Source organism: Triturus cristatus, chromosome 3_1 (assembly GCF_964204655.1).
Source record: "Triturus cristatus chromosome 3_1, aTriCri1.1, whole genome shotgun sequence".
Taxonomy (NCBI): Eukaryota; Metazoa; Chordata; class Amphibia; order Caudata; family Salamandridae; genus Triturus; species Triturus cristatus.
This window is the reverse complement of record NC_140583.1, coordinates 648077455-648096673: the sequence shown is the minus strand read 5'-3', so window position 1 is coordinate 648096673 and position 19219 is coordinate 648077455. Positions and strand designations below refer to the sequence as shown.

Sequence of the window (19219 nt, the reverse complement as noted above, 5' to 3'; positions counted from 1 at the left end):
TATTAAAGACATAGGGCTAGATATACTAACATTAAGAATAAGGATTTCCTAATTGTGAGTCTCTCTGAACCGCAATTAAGAAATCAGTATTCCAAATGTATTAAACTTTCGACTTTCATTAATGATTCCTAGTGGGTCGCAAATAGACCTAACTCATGAATATTAACCTGGTAGGTCACAATTTGCAATCCATTAGGCATTGCTGCCATCACAGGGGTCCCTTGCTTGCTGTGCCACTGGATTCAAGCTAGCCTAGCTGATATGGGGTAATACCCCGAAACTGATCCCAGGATGCTAGTTTCTGGTCCAGGGAGGACTATTCCCATGAGGAACAGGGAAAAGACTGATTTGCATATGGCTGGGTCCAAACTGGGGTGGCATTGTGAGCAAAAGAACAATGGATTAAACCCAGATCTGTGACTGGGAGTGAGTGATTGAAAAGTTTCAGCACTCCATCCATCATCATGTTGTGTTTGCTATCACAGGGATGGTGGCCTGCTGAGGTCAGCATGCCACCAGGTCTGTGATCACTTTTTAATAAAGCTATTTTTTTTTTTTTTTAATTCAGCCCATTTTCGTTAAAGGAAAATGGGATATATTTAAAAGGGAAAAATGAAACTTTGCAGTTATCATTTTACAAAGACTAAGCAGTGCTCTACGAAATACATTCTCAAAGGAGAAAGGGTCCCTAGTGGACCCCTTCCCCCTTTGCAAATGTGTTGCTACACGTTTTAAACTGGTGATAAAGTATTACTGTTTTGCTACCGGAATTAGGTCGCAAAGCAGTAATACATACCATACCGATTCGGTATTAGGAAGGGACGGCCTTAACATGCCCTTTCTTAATACCGAATCAGTATGTATTTGCAATTCCAATCTGCGATTCGGTTACATGTTACTGAATGACAATTTGGGATGGATAACATACCATAAAGCATTTTTTCGTTCACAAACAGTTTGCGACCTGAAAAATGCTTGATACATCTAGCCCATAGTCTTGATAACAAAATTAAATAAACGCAAGAATAGATTCTTGGCTAGTGCATGTAAACAATAATACTGAGGGCCATGGGTCAGTGATCAGAAGTGCCAGTACTTAACACCGATATAGCCCACTAGTACCATCAGTCCAAGGACTATTAGAACATTGGAATGTTGGGGGCTCCATTGAAAATAATGGGTTGCTCCGGGTTTCTAATGATCAATACAAGCTGGAAGCGCCAACATTCCAATGTTGGAGTTCACAGCTCTTGCTGTGAACAAAGGCCTCACAGAGCATGAGGGATTTCAAGCCCCTCAGGCCCCGCGAGGTCTTTGATTTATTTGTTAGAACATTCTGCCCTCTAGTGGTGGAATGTTCTAATAGCCTTATAGCCCTCCATAGCTTTGCTATACCCAGCGGCAGCTAAGCTCGGTGAGGCGGGCGAAGACAACAGATGATGGAAAGTAAAATTAAATAAATAAATAAATGTAATCCTATTCCGTTGTCTGTTGACTCACTCTCAATTCCCCCCCCCCCCCTCCCCCTGCCCCTACCTGCACCGTCCGCGATTGGCTATACCGGCATTAAATTCGGGCTCCCTTGCCCATGGAGCGGACCTTTAATGGCGGATAGAGCCCACTATGGTAAGCTTTATTGGATCATTAGAACATGGAGAGCTCCATTGAAGACAATGGAGTGACTCTGGGGTTATACCGGCTGGTATAAGCCTGGCGCTTCAACATTCCAATGCTTGTCTTTATGCTTCTCCTTTTTTAATTTAGAGCATTCTACCCTAAGTGGGTGGAATGTTCTAATAGCCTTTTTAGCCCTTCTGCCTCAGGCTAAACCGGTTGTTAAAGGTTCTCTCCTTTGTTATTGGCCGTCACCTGCGGCTAAGGCTTATAACTTGGGTTCAGGGCCTTTAACAACCGGTATAATAAGGCTATTTTACACAAGGCCCAAGAACCATGCTCTTTCCAATAAACATAATGCCAAATTTTGATGCCCATCCTTCAGATAACTCCCTTTACACATGCATGCATTCAAGAGTGGATCTTCAGGCAGTCAGAGCCCAACATAGACTGACTTGCAGAGACACATGCCAAAAGGGCGTGAGGCACAAGCCCCACAGCAGCACCCTCCTTCAGGTAAGTTGGCCGAGCAGTAACCCAGCTACCTCCAATCACATATCACTGGATTAGAGGGGGCCTAAGCAATCAACCGAGCTACCTTCAATCACACATCACTGGATTAGAGTTCCAAGGTTGCTCGGCCACATAACACCCCGGTCATGGTGTATAAGCAGTAAACACTTAAGCCTGCGACTTCAAGGCAAACACTGCAATATCAGGCTACCCACCCTATATAGAGCGCCCCAGTGGCAACATCTAATGGATCAAATAGCACATCATTGATTATGACGTTGCCAGGGAGCCTTGTGCAGACATTAATGTGTGAAAGATTAGATCGTGGGATATACACACAAAGATGACAAGGATTTTCATGATTCTAATGAAATATTAACCAATTACATTGCACAAGTCCCCAAGCCCATGCAGGTGCATAGTACTGAACAAGGTCCTCCTGACAAGGCTCTGCAAGTCACACATCACTGGACTGTAGTGCCAAAGATCTCGACCCCGTTACATCCTGCCCCACATTACAATCTCCAAATCCCTGATCCTGTCTCCTTCACATACAGATCACTGTTCTCCTATATACATTGGTTCAGAAGCACCTATTCAGTGGCGGCTGGTATTTAACGGCGGTAGGGGAGAGTCGGGGGGGAAATTATGAAAAAATAAAAATAAACACCTACCTGTCTGCTGCCTCCTCCTCCTCTTTACCCGCTTCCAGGGCAGGAAGCACCTGGCTCCCAGCATCCCGTTAGCGATGCAGCAATGTGATTTGTCGGAGTGCCATGGATCGGTGCTCAGCCAGAGAAGGGGATGCTGGGTATGTTCTCCATGCAGCCTGTAATACAGCCTGCATGGAGAACATGCAAAGTGCGCATGACGGTTTGGCCAGCCCGAGATGGCGGCCAAAGCGCACTTGGAGTGGGCAAACCACTCCTCCCCTGCCCTGTGAGCAGAGCAGCCCCACCCTACCCAGCTGAGCAAGAAGAAAAATAAAATGAGAACAGTGAGTTACCATTTTATTTTTTCCTCTTGGACCTGCACAGTGGGATATGCTCCTCCGCCTTAGCGGAGAAGTCGCCACTCTGCCCAGTTACATCTTACAGTGTCCAAGCTCCTGACTCAAGACTCATAATGCAGCACCCAAGCCTTTTGCCTAAAATGAGCCATATATCAAGTTTTTCACCCACTCCTTCACTCACATAGTGCCCAGTCTGTAGAAGAATGAGTGGTTGGGCCAAATGTTTTGCTCAGTAGCTCGTGTCTGGTGCTTTCAAAAGTTGGGGTGTTAAATCCCCAGCCTGGGTAATATTAATTCCACCTCATGCCTCTTTAATCCACAACCCCACGCTTCCTGCTTCTTTATCTCACTCCTAAGGCTTCTTTTTCAAGCCTGCTTTCTCTCTTTGTCACTGTTTTCCATCTTTCGCTTTCTTCTTTCCCTCTTTTGTGTTTTTCTCTTTATTGCTCTGGTTCAAAGTATGTTGATGAAAGGCAAGTGCCGGTACACGAAACGGAGTGCCATGGGAACCACCGGCACAAATTAAGCACTGCAAACATCTATCATAGGGACAAAGCGCCCATGCCATCAACTTTTTTTCCATTCAGTCACGTTCCATTTGATCACCATGTCCAAGCCTCAAAGATGCCATGATATATAGAAAACTGAGAACACTGGTGCACACTTAGCTTCTGTCTCCCTTCAATACGTACAGAACATTAAACCCTAGAACCCTAGGCTGAGATATACCTTAATCCTGATGTCACACAATGTGTGCATTGCTAGCTCATCCTCTATCTTCTGCAAGGTTTGTTTACTGCCAGTGCTTGCCTTGTTATAAGTTAACCAAATTACTGATTACAGACCACATGATGAGTATTGACTTACCTAGACCGTACAGGTGGCCAAAACGTAACCAGGCCTTACAAGTGCCTAACAATTTGCTAGGTGGGCTTGTCTAGACTGCAGAGGCAGCATTCTCTTACCACCCCTTACTTAGCCAGCCTATCCCTTCCTTACCCAGGTTGCACAGGCCCTTACTGGCCGCAGCCGTATGTGCCCTTTCCTACTCAGACAGTATATATGGCTCAGACTTACCCAGGCTGTACAAGCTCAATGCGCCATAGTCAAAGAAGAAACAGATATGCCGTGCCCGCACAGACATAACGCTGAAGGTGTGGGCACAGGTCGAGGCGAAGGGGTAGAGGCAGCAAGACACCATGTAGAGCACCAAGGGCCAGGCATAGCGGTCCGTCCAGACGTCCAGCGTGTAGAGCAAGGCCAACAACTTCCACAGGAAGTACCTGAGAGCAGATAAAGCTGTGAAGTGCATATCCAAACACTACTATACAATAAATTCAAGCTGAGCCAAACCCAACAACTTCAACCGGGAGCACTCACAGGGCAGACAAAAATACCTTAGAGCACAGGAGTACCTGCTGAGCAGTCAAGGAAAGGCGGCCTTTACATTGGGGTGGAACAAAGACAATTGGTCTCGGAGAGGATCGAGCATTGAGGGAGGAGGCCCTGAAGTGTATGGGGTCCTGAGAGCATAAGAACATCTTTGGTTTCGGCCCAGGAATATCTGGGATCTCTAGGGATGGGCACTGAAATAGTAGGGCCTTTGACGATAGGCTTCTGAGCGAGTGGGCTCTGAAAGTATAGAACCATAATGGGGTGAAGGCCATGAGGAGATGTGGACCTCTGGGATTGGGGTCACCAGGAGATAAACAACACTGACATCGAAGGTCTGATATGCGCTGTAGGGATGGGACCCTGACATAATCCTGTGCTGTGGGATGAGGGCCTGAGGAGTTGGAGCCTTCAGGGGGAAAGAGCTCATGAGAGTACTCTTTGGATGAAGCTTTGGGATGACAGGGACATTTGGGAATGAAGTACTGGAATGTGAGAGGGCCCTTGGGATACCTAATTCTGGGGTTGTAGTCTAAATATACGTCTTGCACCCTTGGAATGAAACCCTGAAATGATTGGACTATAGGAGAGGGTGGCAGAGGAGATGGTTCCATAGGGGAAGGCCCATGAGATCAGAATCACATATGACAGCGCTCTCGTGAAGGGGTCTTGGGAGCGGCTGGAGTGGAGCCACGCACACCGAGGCCCTGGAAGGCGACTCAATAAAGAGGCCCCTCGGGTGCTGGCAATCTTGCAGAAACCTTCCTTTCCGAGTCTGCAGGTAAACTTAGGATCAGTTAAAGCAGATTCCTTACCAGGTGGGCAGAAAATGTGTCCAGATGTTCAAGGTTTCATTGGTCATGTGAAAGACGCTGATTATGCAGTCAGTAGCAGAAGATCTTGGGTGACGGTACCCGAAGAGGATGCTGTCCTCGTGGAAAACCTGCAGGGAACAGAAGGCAGCGGTCAGTGGTGAGCCAAATGAGTTAGAGACCCTCGCCCTGAACATGAGCACCCTAGCAGGCCTCCTGCATGTCCACCCCTCGATGCTCCAGTGTAACTGTGTATATTGGAGGTGCTTGGGCTACATGATGGGTGTGGAAGGATTCCCTGGTGGAGCAGCAGATTGTTCTGCCCAGGGAGGCGAACTGTGCCCTCGTGAGTCCAACAAAGCTAAGTGGGATTCAGGGCAGTTTCTTTCATCCCAGAAGATGACGACCATTTCTGTTCCTATATTAACTTGTCAGACAGATCAATAACACTGTTGATTGACCCCATGACACTTGAGCTCCAGTCAAGATCATGACAAGCTGCATCGAGTCCTTCCTCAGTCACGAACATTTTAGGCCAGGGCACAGGGACAGAAGGCACAGTCCAACAGAGGCAGCTCCTCGGCTAACTAAAAACCAGATACTCAAACGAGGATGCTATACTTGGAATGCGTATACCGGTACTAGGAAACTTGATGCGAGTCTGGGAGGGGCGGGTGTTCAGTTCTTTTAATTAGTTCATGTTTAGCAATAGAAGGGCTGTGCTACATTGCCACGTATACTCTGTATATGTAATATCTGAGGCTATACCTTTGCTCAGTATTTATTGTAATTGAGTATGCAGCCTTTGCAACACCTTATGTTGTACTTTCTATGCTTTAAACCAATAAAATGTGTTTTGAAAAATAAAAAAAAGAGGCAGCTCCTCGGTTTGAGCGGAGGAGCATCACCCCCACAGGCCAGAGTTGAAAAATAAAAGGGTAATAAAGATTATTTATTACCATTTTATTTTTCAGCAACTGACCCGTCCCGAACTGAGTGACAGGACGGGGAGGGGACAGTGCTGCTGAGTGTCAGCAGGGAGCTGTGTGCTTTAAAATGTGCATGTCTCTTGGGGCGGCCATCTTGTGATGGCCAGCCAGACATGCACATTTTAAACTTCTCTAACCCAACTGTCTTAGACAGCTGGGTTCGAGAAAGCGCAGGCCTCCGGTGCTCTAGAGAGCGCCGAGTGAGGCCACTCCAACCAATCTTGGCGCTGATCTCATGCTGATGAGAGCAGCGTCAGGATTGGTTAGGGGATTTGGTTGGGTCCCACGGAAGAGAGACAATCGGAGAAGGAGGACGTTGTGTTGCGCCTCAAGGTAAATGTTTTATGTTTTTTATGCATGCTCCACCTCTGCCCCACCACCATCGATACATGGCAGCTGCCACTGCAGTGCAACACTATGCAGCTTTAGACTGCGAACTACTCTCCACTGGTACTGTGTGCGACAACCCCCCGTAACAGCTTTACACAGAACTCCAATGACCCAGCCATCTATATCCGCCTGGCTGTGCCCACGAGAACAGGGCAGTTCCGGCTCCTCTGCTAACGCAGAGGAGAGCCGCCCCACTCCTCTTAGAGGAGTGAAAAAGGGAAAAATAAAATAATGTTATCATCATTTTATTTTCCGCTACTGCGGGGCTGGGTTAGGGTAGGCGGGGCAAATGGCTACGGGGGAGGAGTGGTTTGGCCATACTTAAGTGCACATGACTGCCTGGCCGACTGTCTTGGCCCAACCAAACATCCATGCGCACTTTGCATATTCTCCACCAGGCTGTGCATAACAGCCTGGTGGAGAATATGCACAGGCTCCCTGTCCCCATCTAAGCATCGCAGGTTTGTGATTGGCTCAGGGGAGCATGTGTGCCCGAGTGATTCCTGCAGCTTCTTCCGGACTAAAGTCTGGAAGAGAAACAAAGCAGAGACAGGAGAGGTGGCGGAAAATGTAGGTGCGTTTTTATTTTACATTTTTCAACTCCCTCCTGTTACCCTACCAGCCACCACTGAGACAGGGTAAACACAGGAGGAGGCTCAGCCTATAATCAGACACACAGAGGGTGGTGGGAGGAGTGCTTGCAATAAGTCTAACCACTGGCAATCGCTCGGGTAGCCTCCAGCACATTGGTATTTTGCCCATCATGTCACCTCAGATAAGATCCAGCCTTATGCACATCAGCCTTGGTCCTGTTCCAATAGGAACAGTCCAGCCCGACCTGCCAGGCCAGTGGTTAGACTTATTGCAAGCTTCCTCCCATTATCTTTTGTGTTTTCAATGGAACGCCCTAAGTGTACAACAGCATGCCCACACGTGGGTCCCATGCTCACTGTGCCGCTGTGCCCAGGCTACAGCGGACTGATGAGCCCCAGTCAGGGAGAGACCCGTCTTGGGTTGGTCGTGTTCCTGTTCAGAGAGGATCTGCTTGACAGTTTGGGCTGCACTGTTGCTACTAAAGCAGGGTCCAGACTGATTTGCATATCGTTGGGTTTATTCTGAGGTGGCATGGTGGGCAAAATAATGATGGGTTGACATGCTACCCCAAGTGATTGCCAATGGTTAGACTCGTTGCAAGCATTCCTCCTATCACCTTTTGAGTGTTTACTGGTTTGTCCTGAAGCAGGTTCTAAGTCGTTCATGGAGGGCTGGATCCATGCCAGATTTTTTGCTTATCCTCTTTTAGATGCATGTAGTTCTCCTAAAAATCTGGCATGGATCCAGCCCTCCAGGACCAACTTTTGAGAGCCCTGCACCTCAACCATCCTTTCTAGTGTCTTTGCCGCGAGACTCACTGATGGAGACTTTAAATGTACTGCAGAAAACATGCTTTGGGTTTCTCTCCCGATTGGAATCCACGTCTGCTTGCTGTGTCCCAGTTTTCATCCTTGTTTTGCTTGTAGGTTTCTTTGTGCCTGTCCAGCAGGAGGGAGGAGTGGATAGCGGTGTGCTGTTATTAATAGTTGTCCTGTTGTGGGTGAAGCAGCAGGGCGGTGGCCCTCGCCTCTGTTCAAGTTCTTCGGAGCTCTGCTGGCCTGGCCTCCTGTGGTGCGGCTAGGGTCTGGCTCCTGTTATACCTCACAGGGATGTGACGGTCTTCGGAGGGACACTGGCACCTGAAGTCCCACTTAACTGTGAACATATATTACAGGGCTTAGGGCGCCGCACTGCCCGCTGAAGCCCACCCTAAGAAGGGCAGTCGCGGACAGTATCTGTGAGACTTTTGTATGGTCCACAAGGGTGCTTGGTCAACAGCCGGTCCCCGCCAGGGCCCACCTGCAGAATGCGGCGAGACCCCCACATCTCGCTGCAGAGAAGAGCAGCCGGGGCAGTAGTGGGCCCGCAGTAAGGCCGCGAGGGCTCCGCACAGAGGTCACTGCAGGCCCCGCAGCTGTGCTAGGGTGCATGCGCTGTGAGGCGCAGCCTCCAGTGCCGAGTGCCATGACCTCTGTGGAAGCCAGCGGCCACTGCCTCTCACGGTGTGTATTCCGAACCACAGTGGACAGCGAGTGCAGTGCAAAGGTTTCGCTGCCAAATGCAGACCAAACGCACAAGGTCGTGCGTGCCCTGAAAATTAATTTGTTCACTGTAGATCGCAGCGCACATTGCAATGTTCTGCGTATACCAGAGGCGCAACTAGAGACACATGGGGGGGGGGGGGGGGGGGGGGGCTAAGAAAACATTTCGGGTGGGGGGGGGGGGCTGAATCTTTTAAGCCATAGGCAGAGTGGAGCTGCAGGGGCTCTTAGAAGGGGTGAAACTACAGCGAGGCCTCATTAACATGCAAATGGTGTTTTAAAGACCTGTGAAGTGCTCAGGTGGGGCTGTGTGTGCGCCGGGAAGCGGTCTCATCTCGGGCTGCTACACACGACGGGGGACGGGGGACGGGGGAGGGGGGGGGGGGGGAGGCTGAAGCCCTGTGAGTCCAATGGGTGTTGCGCGCCTTGCGTATACTGCAGTTGGCCGTGCAGCAGTTAGCGCGTTATCTGTGGGAACTGGAAAGTGCAGAGCGCAGCGACGGATGCAGTGTTCTTTGGCGTGATCCAGCCCAGAGGACTCCAGTCCAGGAGCCACATTTCCGGAGGATGGCGGGGGTTTAAAGGTGTCTGTGATCAGCTTCACTTGAACCCAGCAGGCCAGGGACTGTGGCTTTGGCCCCGCAGCTGGCCTGCGTCTTGTTTGCTGGAGGCGGCTGCCTGTGGCAGCAGGGCACTCCCAGGAGCACGCTTGTTGAACTTTCCTTGACTTCTTTCGCCAGTGGTGTAAATGAGAAAGGAGGTCTCCATTGTCCCTTCCTGTGTTGTAATTGCTTTATCGATCCAATCAGTTATCTTAGCACGTCACACATGACGTCTATTACACTTATATCACCACACCGACAAATATCTATTGCAAGTGGATCAAGCAATACATTTTCTCACAGCAATATTATGGAACACATACTAGTAATGTTTTGATTTTAAACTCACCATTTTAATACTTTTTATAAAATTGTAATTGTATATAAGTTTATTATGTGTATTTACTATATAATGGTGCGATTCTTGATTTTACTTTTTAAATCATTTTTTCTTCCAATTTAAGATGTTCGGTGCACGCCGAATCACAGCCTGGGCTGCGAGAGCCACAGCAGGCGGGAGGAGACCAATCAATCAAAGACATTTATAGAGCGCACTACCTACCCATAGGGTCTCACGGCGCGGGGGGGGGGGTGCCGTTACTGCTCAGTAAAGGGAGTAGAGCGGGAGATAGGACATCTCTAGCGCATGCACCACAGAAGAAAGCGCATCATTACAGCGAGGAAGGCCGCGAGGCTCAGAGGGACAGGCAGCAAGGGAGAGAGGAGGGCAGGATAAAGAACAGTAAGACCACGGCACTCTTAAGGGAGCAGGGGAAGCCGGCAGCACGGCAGCCACCGAGCCCCACACCGCAATGTCACCATAATTGCAGCCCTTGGCTTCGCTGTTCTACATCAGTGCTGTCAGGTGAGCCTCCATTGAGGCAACTGAAACACCCGCGTGACTGCAACTCCAACAACTCCGTGGGTTGCCAAGTGAAAAACAAGGAGCTGAAAAGAGGTGTGCCGAGAGCATAAAGCTCAGTTACTCCACTAGACAAGGGGTGGCCCCACAAGGGGCGCAGCCTGGGCACTGATCAGTACCCCACTTACCTTGGGCACCTGCTGAATGCCGAGCAGCTTGGGCAACTTCCAGGTCAGCATGGCGAGGCTGGAGGCCCCGTCCCTTTGGAATCTGCTTTTTAAACTCTGGGCCTCCTCCGCAGGGCGCCTCGCCCCCCCCCCTCGCGACTAGGCGTCCTCCGAGGCTCTTCCGACCCACCCGGCCACACAGCAGTCTGGTGGAGTCCGTCCGTCCGGCTGCCCGCTCCGCCTGGCTCCAGCCCAAGAGCACACCGTGCTGGGTCGAGCCGGAGCGCCGCACAGGCGTCGTCGCTATAGCAACCGTCTTAATCAAGGGAAGGGCCGCAGGTAACCGGTTCAGTCAACTCCGCCGACCAACTTTGGCAAAATGTGCGCCCAAGGCATGCAGGAGACCATGTTCAACAGGTCCTTCCGTCGGGGGCGTTCAGACTCCTGAGGAGAAAAATCACAGCCCGGGAGGCGGCACCGTTAAAGGCTGGTAGCAAGACATAGAGCTCACTCACCACAAGAAAATACAATTTGGGAAGAGTAGAGTAAAGATAACATACTACGTCACATAACATCCATCGTCACACCCACTGCCCGGCAAAACAAGCAGTGGCGAAGCATAGATACCCAGGGCCATAATCCAAGAAAGTAAAGTACCCCTCCCATCCCGGGTGAGGCGCTGAAATACAGCCATAACACGCCTCACCACAACTGCTGCACTATTAAGGCACGCACGCCGCGGAAATCTAGACATGCCGGCCTCTTAACAATAATGAGAACGGAACACAAGCAAGAGTTGGCCGGGTTCCTGGTTTTGAGAAAACTTCCATGTCAAGAGGGAATGCCAGGAGTGCATCTGGCAACAACCATGGTAAAATGAGTTCACTCGCAATCTGGCTCACTCACTAACACAGCCACTCGCGCACACGCAGGGCCGGCTTTAGGGCGGTGCGCCCGGCGCCACCGCACTGGGTGCCGACTCTTCGAGGGGGGCGCCTAGCGGGAAGTATTTTATGATTTTAAAAACACCTGCTGCTACATTGCTGGCCTCGGCAATTGTCATACAAAAATAAAAATGTCAAGACAACTTGGTGATTAATGTTCTTCCTGGAGAGAAAAGGAGTATTGTCAAGTGGAAGTTTTAACTCATTTTATGTAGCACAGAGGGTTAATGTGCGCGCTGCACATAATGTGTACCGTGCAGATCACAAAATGCATATAGTTTAAATAGGTCAGCGCTTTTGTCAGAGAGATCCCTTTGTTAATAGCAGTGTAGATGTTAAAATCCTAACATGGAACAGTGACAGATTAATGTCATCAAACACTGCATGCAAACTGCGGCATACGCATGCTCAGGTGCTCATACTTGCTGCGTCACTCAATCAGGTGTAGAGAGGTTTGGAACGCCAATATTCATGCCAATAAAGCCTTATTGTTGGTTGCTGAACCATGGACTACCTGTTACTGCCGTATTTCGCACACGTGCACGCGTCCCCATGGCTTGCCAAGAACCTTTTTAGGTCGGTCACACCCGCGCGGCAGCATTCCTCGCTGTGCGTAATCGGCGGGGCTGCATTCCTCGGTGTTTCGAGGAGAGAGCTCACAGTGCGCCACCATACCTCTGGGCCTGGCCCCTGGGAAGGTCAGACCGACTTTAAACGGAGCGGACTCTCGCGCCAGCTATAAAGAGGGAAGCCTGGCGTGTGCTCTCTGTTTATGCTAGGGTCTTCCTCTGAACACACAAGTGCATTGTGGGGCTTGTAGGCTTTGTTTGCTTCAATTAAAAACAAGTTGTCTAGCACATCTAATAATGATTTGTACATGGAAAAGCAAAAACAGGATTCACGGTGTTCTCTAGAGACGGAGAAATTGTGCGGCACACTACTGGTGAAAATTAGAACACTTGCTGAGCAGGCAGAGGTGCTCGATCAAAGGCGGGCAGTGATCCACGTGTGCCAATGGATGCACTTATTTTGGGGCTGGGATTTACTTTTCCTTATCAGACTTCGATCCCGAGAGACAAAGGCAGAGAGAAGAGGAAAACGAAGATGATGATAAAAAAGTAAAAAAGGGGAAAACTGAAAAAGAATCACCAAGGGTGAGACCAGGCGCGCAACACCCATTGGGCTCACCGGGATTCAGCCCCCCCCCCCCCCCCCCCTTCATGTGTGTCAGCCCGGCTGAGACAGCCTCGCTGGCTTTCGTCAGTCTAATTGCAGCCGCACCCGAGTACTTCACAGGTCTTTAAAAGACCATTTACTCGTTAATGAGGCTTTTGTTGTGTTTTCACCCCTTCTTACAGCCACTCTGCCTATGGCTGGAAGAGTTAGCCCCCCCCCCCCACCGAAATCTCTTTCAGCCCCCCCCCCCCCCCCCCCCGAAATTTGTCTCTAGTTGCCCGCCTGGGTGAGACAGACTAGGAGTGCAGTGTAGATGGGTGGAAGAAAGAGGCATGAGGTGGAATCAAAAGTCGTCAGCCTTGGTATTTGGCAATCCCAGCATTCTGCAGCAATGGCGGCGGGCTCTTAGGAAAAACTTTGAGCCCCTTCATTTTTTTAAATTCACCCCTGCGGTTGGTATGTCTGGGGTACAATCTGTTCTAATCCTTTTGAATAGCGCACAATCAAAAGACATGCATGTGTCTGCCTATAACAGGGCTTTACGTGACTCTGAAATGAGTCCCTACAGTGCCAGATACTGAAATCCAAGCAACAATTGTTCAGTTTCTCAAACAGGACTGTAACACATTTAATGTAATCGATGTCAACAATGCAGGACGTGTTTGCATTTCACTTGTTGTACCTTACTTTGCATCACCAAAGAGTATTTGGATTTTCCGGATGCTATGCCTCTGTAGTTGTATTTTCATGTAAGGTGTGACTCTTGTTTTGTGTGTACTGTGAACTGAGTACCCTCTAGGTGTTTGTTTTAGTTCAGTTTGTTCAGGGGTGTTCATGAAAGGGGCACGATTGAGAGCTCTGGAGTTGAGGCTGAAGACTGCGTATTTCTCACAGTGCCTGTTAATGGCAATAAAGGTGTTCAGACTACATCTTCTTGTAAAAGTAAAGGAAATTATGCATGAGTAAATCTACCAAGGGGTGGAGCCAAGTTTAAAAGTGTAAAGTTACTACTTGTAACTTTTCAGACGTAGACAAAAATCTCCGCCACCAAATCTCCCTATTTTAAAATATAGGCAAACATTTAAAGTTAATTCATGTTTTAAAAAAAATTGTAAAAACATTTTAAGATAAATATTAATGTAAATTAATTTAAAATATATATTTTAAATGTAGACCAAAATAAAAATACATGTTACAGTGATATTAACTTAATTTTGAAATAAATATTTAATTGCTTTGAACATATTATATACATAATATTTTTCTTAAGATATAAATAAAGATTCCTTAATTATGCAATGCATAGTCATTTATTATCTAGTCAAAATTATCAAGTTTTATATATATATATAGGTGAAGAAATGAATTTTTTAGTGGAGGAACGAAGGGCCACGTTACGCCCAAGGACTCAGCAGAATGTCAGAGGAAGAGGCGTAACCACCAGCGGAGACAAAGGAGAAAGGCAAACAGAACGGCCGATAGCCAAAAAGCCAAGTGTGAGAGGGCAAGGTTGGTGGAATCACAATTAAATAATGATTCAGCGAAAACAATCATCAATCTCACCGACATTAATCTAACTAAAGCAGAGGAACAGATTTTAGCATTAGGACTCTCATTCTGCCCTGAATCCACTTTCCATTATGCTAATACCAGAATGGATATATACAGATTCATAAGATAACTAAAGCTCAAAAAACATCATGAGCTAACCACCAAGTCATCAAAAGACAAAGAGAAAGAAAAAGAACAAATACAAATTAACACTCCGGAAAAGAATCAAATAGAGTCATCACAAGCAACAGATGCAAAGCTACTAGAAACCCTTATGGAACTACATAATGCAAACTTCACTAATGATGTCGAAAATACTAACACACAATCCTGCTGTCAAAATGCAAGTGAAGCAAGTCAAACAATAAGTTCCCCCATAGCTGAAGAGATGCCTGAAAGAAGAAATACGCCTTTTAAACGGAAATCAACGTTTAATCCCATAATGCCCAGAGACAGCATTGATATCTTCAATGAACAAGTAACCAATGAAATCAAAAAACGTAATTATAAAATCATGCAAAGTAAACAAAAATGGCACCCCAAAGACAGGCAGTTCAAGCAGCTAATGACAAAATTGCAATGCGACAAAAACCTGATTGTTAGAAATGCAGATAAAGGAGGTAACATCGTGCTATGGGATAGAAAACAATACATGAAGGAGGCGCTATCCCATCTTAATGATAGATCATGCCACAAAATCAGCAATTGGGGTGCTTTAAAAACAATACAGGATGATTTCTATGGGAAAATACTGGCATGGAAATGTGCAGGAGTGCTGACAATGGATGAGTATAAGTTTATTTGCAAGGATAATCCAACTATACCAAACATTTACTTTATTCCAAAGATTCATAAAGATGCTGACAATCCTCCAGGCCGACCAATTATTTCGGCCCAGAGCAGTCTATTGGAAAATGCCAGTCAGTAAATAGACTTCTTTCTACAGGAACTAGTTCATGCTCTGCCTACATATATTAGAGACACTAGTAATTTTCTAGAAAAAATCAACAATTTTGAATGGAAAGATGGTTATTATTTAATGACTCTGGACGTAGTGTCCTTAAATACCAGTATAAGACACAGGGATTGTAGAAGGGCACTAGAATACTTCCTAAGTAAAGGCAAACCAAGACTCCCTGCGCAGTGTATGATGTTAAGCAATTTGACACAATTTTGCCTAAACCATAATGATTTTTTGTTTGATAAAACTGTTTACCAACAGGTATGTGGTGTTGCGATGGGGGCCAGCTTCTCCCCCAGCTATGCTTGTTTACACATGGGCTGGTGGGAGAAGTTGGTCCTCAACGTGACACACAAAACAGTAATGGACAACAATGTTAAACTATTTTTCAGATATATCGATGATATCTTTGTTGTCTGGGATGGTCCTTTATTTGAAGCAAATGAATTTGTAAAAAGCATTAATATCAATGAGATCAACTTGAGTTTACGACAACAATTGATATGCATACTATTAACTTTTTAGATATAGAGGTCTTTGTGAAAAATGATAAACTGGAAACTAAACTGTTTAGAAAAAAAACAGCAGGAAACTCGGTGTTACACTCTACGAGTTTCCACCCAAGACATCTGATCAACAGTTTGCCCTACGGGGAAATGCTAAGAATCAAACGTATTTGCAGTAATTCAACTGACTTACAAAAAGCACAGGTAGAAAGTAAAAAGAGATTCTTAGCAAGAGGATACAACATCAAAACAATAGATGCAGCAATAGCCAAAACTATGAGACTTGAGAGGGAAACTCTTTTAACCCTCAAGCCAAACAAACCAGAACACGAGCAAGCACACCAATTACGGTTGATTACTACATATAATCTGCAACATAAAACAATCAGAAATATAGTTCAACATAATTGGCCGATAGTACTAGACGATCCAGTAATAGGAACGCTTCTCCCTAAAACATTAGGTGTAACATATAGGAAGGCTCGCTCTATGAGTAGTAGGCTAGTAACTAGTAGCCCTGAGGTAGTGGAAACGCAAAATTGGCTTATGCAAAGGAAAGGGTTTGTTACATGCAAAAATTGCAAAGCGTGCCTATATGGCACAAACAGGAAAACATACAAAACACCCTTCTGCGATAGAGAAGTGGAAATAAATCGAGCCTTACATTGCAAAACAGATTGTGCTGTGTACATTCTTGCATGCACATGCAATCTTAAATGTGTGGGCAGTACAAAACTTCCAGCAAACAAAAGAATCCTACAACACCTCAGAGCTATAATCAACAAAGACCCCACCTATCCAGTCGCCAGACATTTTCAAGAAATACACAATAACGACCCAAAACACTTGTCCTACTACCTCATTGATTCGGTGCCTAAAAATAGAAGAGGGGACAGAGAAGGTATATTACGTAAATTACAAACCAGGTACATCATAAATTTCAACAGTAAGATGCCTGGAGGTCTCAACCCCACAGAAGATCTCTATACTTGCATTTGAGCTGCCCCCACTTTCCTATGAATTTGGCACACATGTACTTATGGATCCTTGGGGTTCCTGACTACAAGAACTTAATGGCTTTACTTATATATATATATATATATGTTTTTTTTTTAAATATCTCAAATATAGATAAAATATGCTATTGCTTACTTAGAAATACATATAGGGGGAGCAATTCAATTTTGAAAACAATTCCCAAACTAACCTACAAGTACTCCATGTATCCTTCTTAACGATATCAGTTGTCAGAAAGGAAACAGCAAATAATGGCAATTCAACTTTGCAAATTCGGGCTGCCACCTGACCTCAAACCGAAATAACTACGTTTTTTTTTTAAACATTTGTTTTGTATCACTTTTTTATGTATTTTTTAGGGCAAGCTTTATTAGTTGCTCTTTATATTTTTAGGTCACTCAATAGGTCCGCAACTCAAACTTGAGTTCACTCATCCAGCACCTTTTTTGCACTTTATAATGGGAAACGGCACCAACATAAAATTGAGCAACAAGCTTGGACAAGAATGACAAAAATAACAAGCTATAAAATTAAAGCTTTTAATACTGCGATATGCATTCATGCAATTATTGATAATATGATGCTCTCAATACCAAGATCTTAGCACTTAAATAATACATATACAAAATATTTTATTATGTTTTATCAGTAAATTGGTTATATATAACATTTATGTACCTATTTATTGACGTGAAATTATTTATTTATGGGTCAAAAGTGCTTTTCAATTAATTTAAGCAGTTTATTTATTCATTTTATACATTTGTATACCTATTTATAGATATTAAATGGTTATATGTAAAAGCTATGTGAAACATAAGGAATGTATAATGTTAACACGCTTCACGAGAAGTATGTCTTCACTGTTCATTAGGCGGAAATTGTTGCTGCTGTTTCTTTTTGCACTAAGCACTGTCACTTTAAGAATTATAAAATGGTGGCTGAAGCCAAGGGGCGCTGTCATGTGATCAAGGTCCAGGAAGGACCGAAACGCGTCATGGCCGACTAGCAAAAATAAAATTATTGCACAGAAATGCGGCCCGTGCCTGCTTTATATCCTGGAGATTGGGGATTTCAAGAAGCAGTTAATCAAGATATATATTTATAAAAAAAGTTACCTTTTACATTTAAAAAAGGTTATTAACCTATTTTAATGAACAAATAATTGTTATTTATACATAACTTGCTAAACAAATTAAATGTAGTTATATTTTTTTTTAAAAAGTTAAAAGAAGTTAATTAAATGTAATATTAGTTCCTAATTGGCAATTATTTTAATTCCTTGTCTCCAATATTTTCTATTGGAAGGTGTTGGAGTAGCAGTGGTTGTCCGTGTGTGGTGCTGGACTTACTTCAGGTAAGGAAATGCCTCATTTTGCATGATCACCCCCAAGTGAATGGACAGATGCTGCTGTTTTTTTTACTTCAAAAGTGCACTGAGTCCTGCCAAACAGGCCTCGGAACCAGTGCTCTGACCCTCAAAAAGTGCATGTCCAAATGGTTCACCTATAAATGTCATAAGTTTAACTTACTGATAAGCCCCTAGTATATGGTACAAGGGTTATCCAGGGCCTGTAAGTTAAAGTGCCTCTCATGGACTGCAGCGCTTATTGTGCAACCACGAGTGAGACAAAGCAGAGGATGTTTCTCAGTCCGCCATTTCTAGCTGGCAGAGCAGGTTTTCGACTGATAACTCAACTCTGCCATTTAAAGTAATGGCAAAGCCCAAACCTTCCCTTTTAATGTTTATATGTCACCCCTAAGGCAGGAACACTGGCCGTGTGCATTATATTAAAATGTTTACATGTGTTTCTTAACTTTACATGTCCTGGGAGTAAAAACCCTGCGTTATAAGTTTTACTGTAGAAAGGCTAGTATCCCCATTGGCGAGCGCAGAGTTACACACTGACAACTCAGCATCGCTAACTTCTGAATTGGACTATTAAATTTGATAATTTTGTGTATTCCGAGAATTGCTACATTAAACTTGTGGAGGAGTGTGGCTCAATGGTTAGAGCGGCAGACCCTGAAGCAGAGTTCTGGCCAGGGACCAGGGTTCGATTCCCGCCTCGGCGGGGCTCGGGCTCAATTTCCTTGGACCTGTCTATTCTCGCCTTGGTGCCTATTCTAATCACGGGCCCCACGCTGCAACTCTGGGCAATAGCTTGCTTAGCCTCCACACCGGCCCCAACAGCGCTAAGGATGCCTGGCTTCACCCTGTGGGTGTCCAGGAGTGGACACTTCACAGGGAAAGCCAGGAGGGGTTCCACAGCGGTATGAATATCAGCGCCAGGAAACCGCAAAGGCGACACCGCAAGGTGGCCGTCTGGTGACAGTGCGCTCTATAAGTACCTTGACATTTACATTTAAACTTGACTTGGTCAAGTGGAATTTAATGCAACTTATGGCCATATTGTAACTTTAGTAAGTATTCCATACACAAGTTGAGCACCCCAGATTCCAAGACGCACAGCCTGTAATATCAGTTGAATTGAATATACATTGAAGTTATCTATCGTAATCAAAGTTTATTCCAGTTTCATCAGTGGTTACATAGTTCATACAGAGGTAGAATG

The 19219-nt window shown here is 45.8% G+C and overlaps 1 protein-coding gene and 1 long non-coding RNA gene across 5 annotated transcripts in view; one reads left to right on the top strand and one right to left on the bottom strand.

Annotated features, from left to right (window-relative positions):
* PAQR5 (progestin and adipoQ receptor family member 5) overlaps nt 1-12130 on the bottom strand; it is a 72284-nt gene extending 60154 nt beyond the window's left edge. The window contains exons 1-4 of one of the 4 annotated variants that reach the window (XM_085644652.1): nt 11947-12130; nt 10510-10932; nt 5347-5474; nt 4217-4422 (exon numbers count right to left, since the gene is read on the bottom strand). In XM_085644652.1, the coding sequence (XP_085500778.1) occupies nt 4217-4422; nt 5347-5474; nt 10510-10560 (385 nt within the window). In that variant the 5' untranslated portion in view covers nt 10561-10932; nt 11947-12130. Of the gene's footprint in view, nt 1-4216; nt 4423-5346; nt 5475-10509; nt 11031-11946 lie in introns of those variants that run through there. The other 3 variants (XM_085644654.1, XM_085644653.1, XM_085644651.1) reach the window with 3 other exon arrangements.
* Nucleotides 10059-19219, top strand: part of LOC146860721 (uncharacterized) — a 39543-nt gene continuing 30382 nt past the window's right edge. Inside the window, exons 1-3 of the long non-coding RNA XR_014978855.1 lie at nt 10059-10201; nt 13962-14117; nt 17952-18000. This is a non-coding gene — a long non-coding RNA (uncharacterized LOC146860721). The remainder of the gene's footprint in view (nt 10202-13961; nt 14118-17951; nt 18001-19219) is intronic.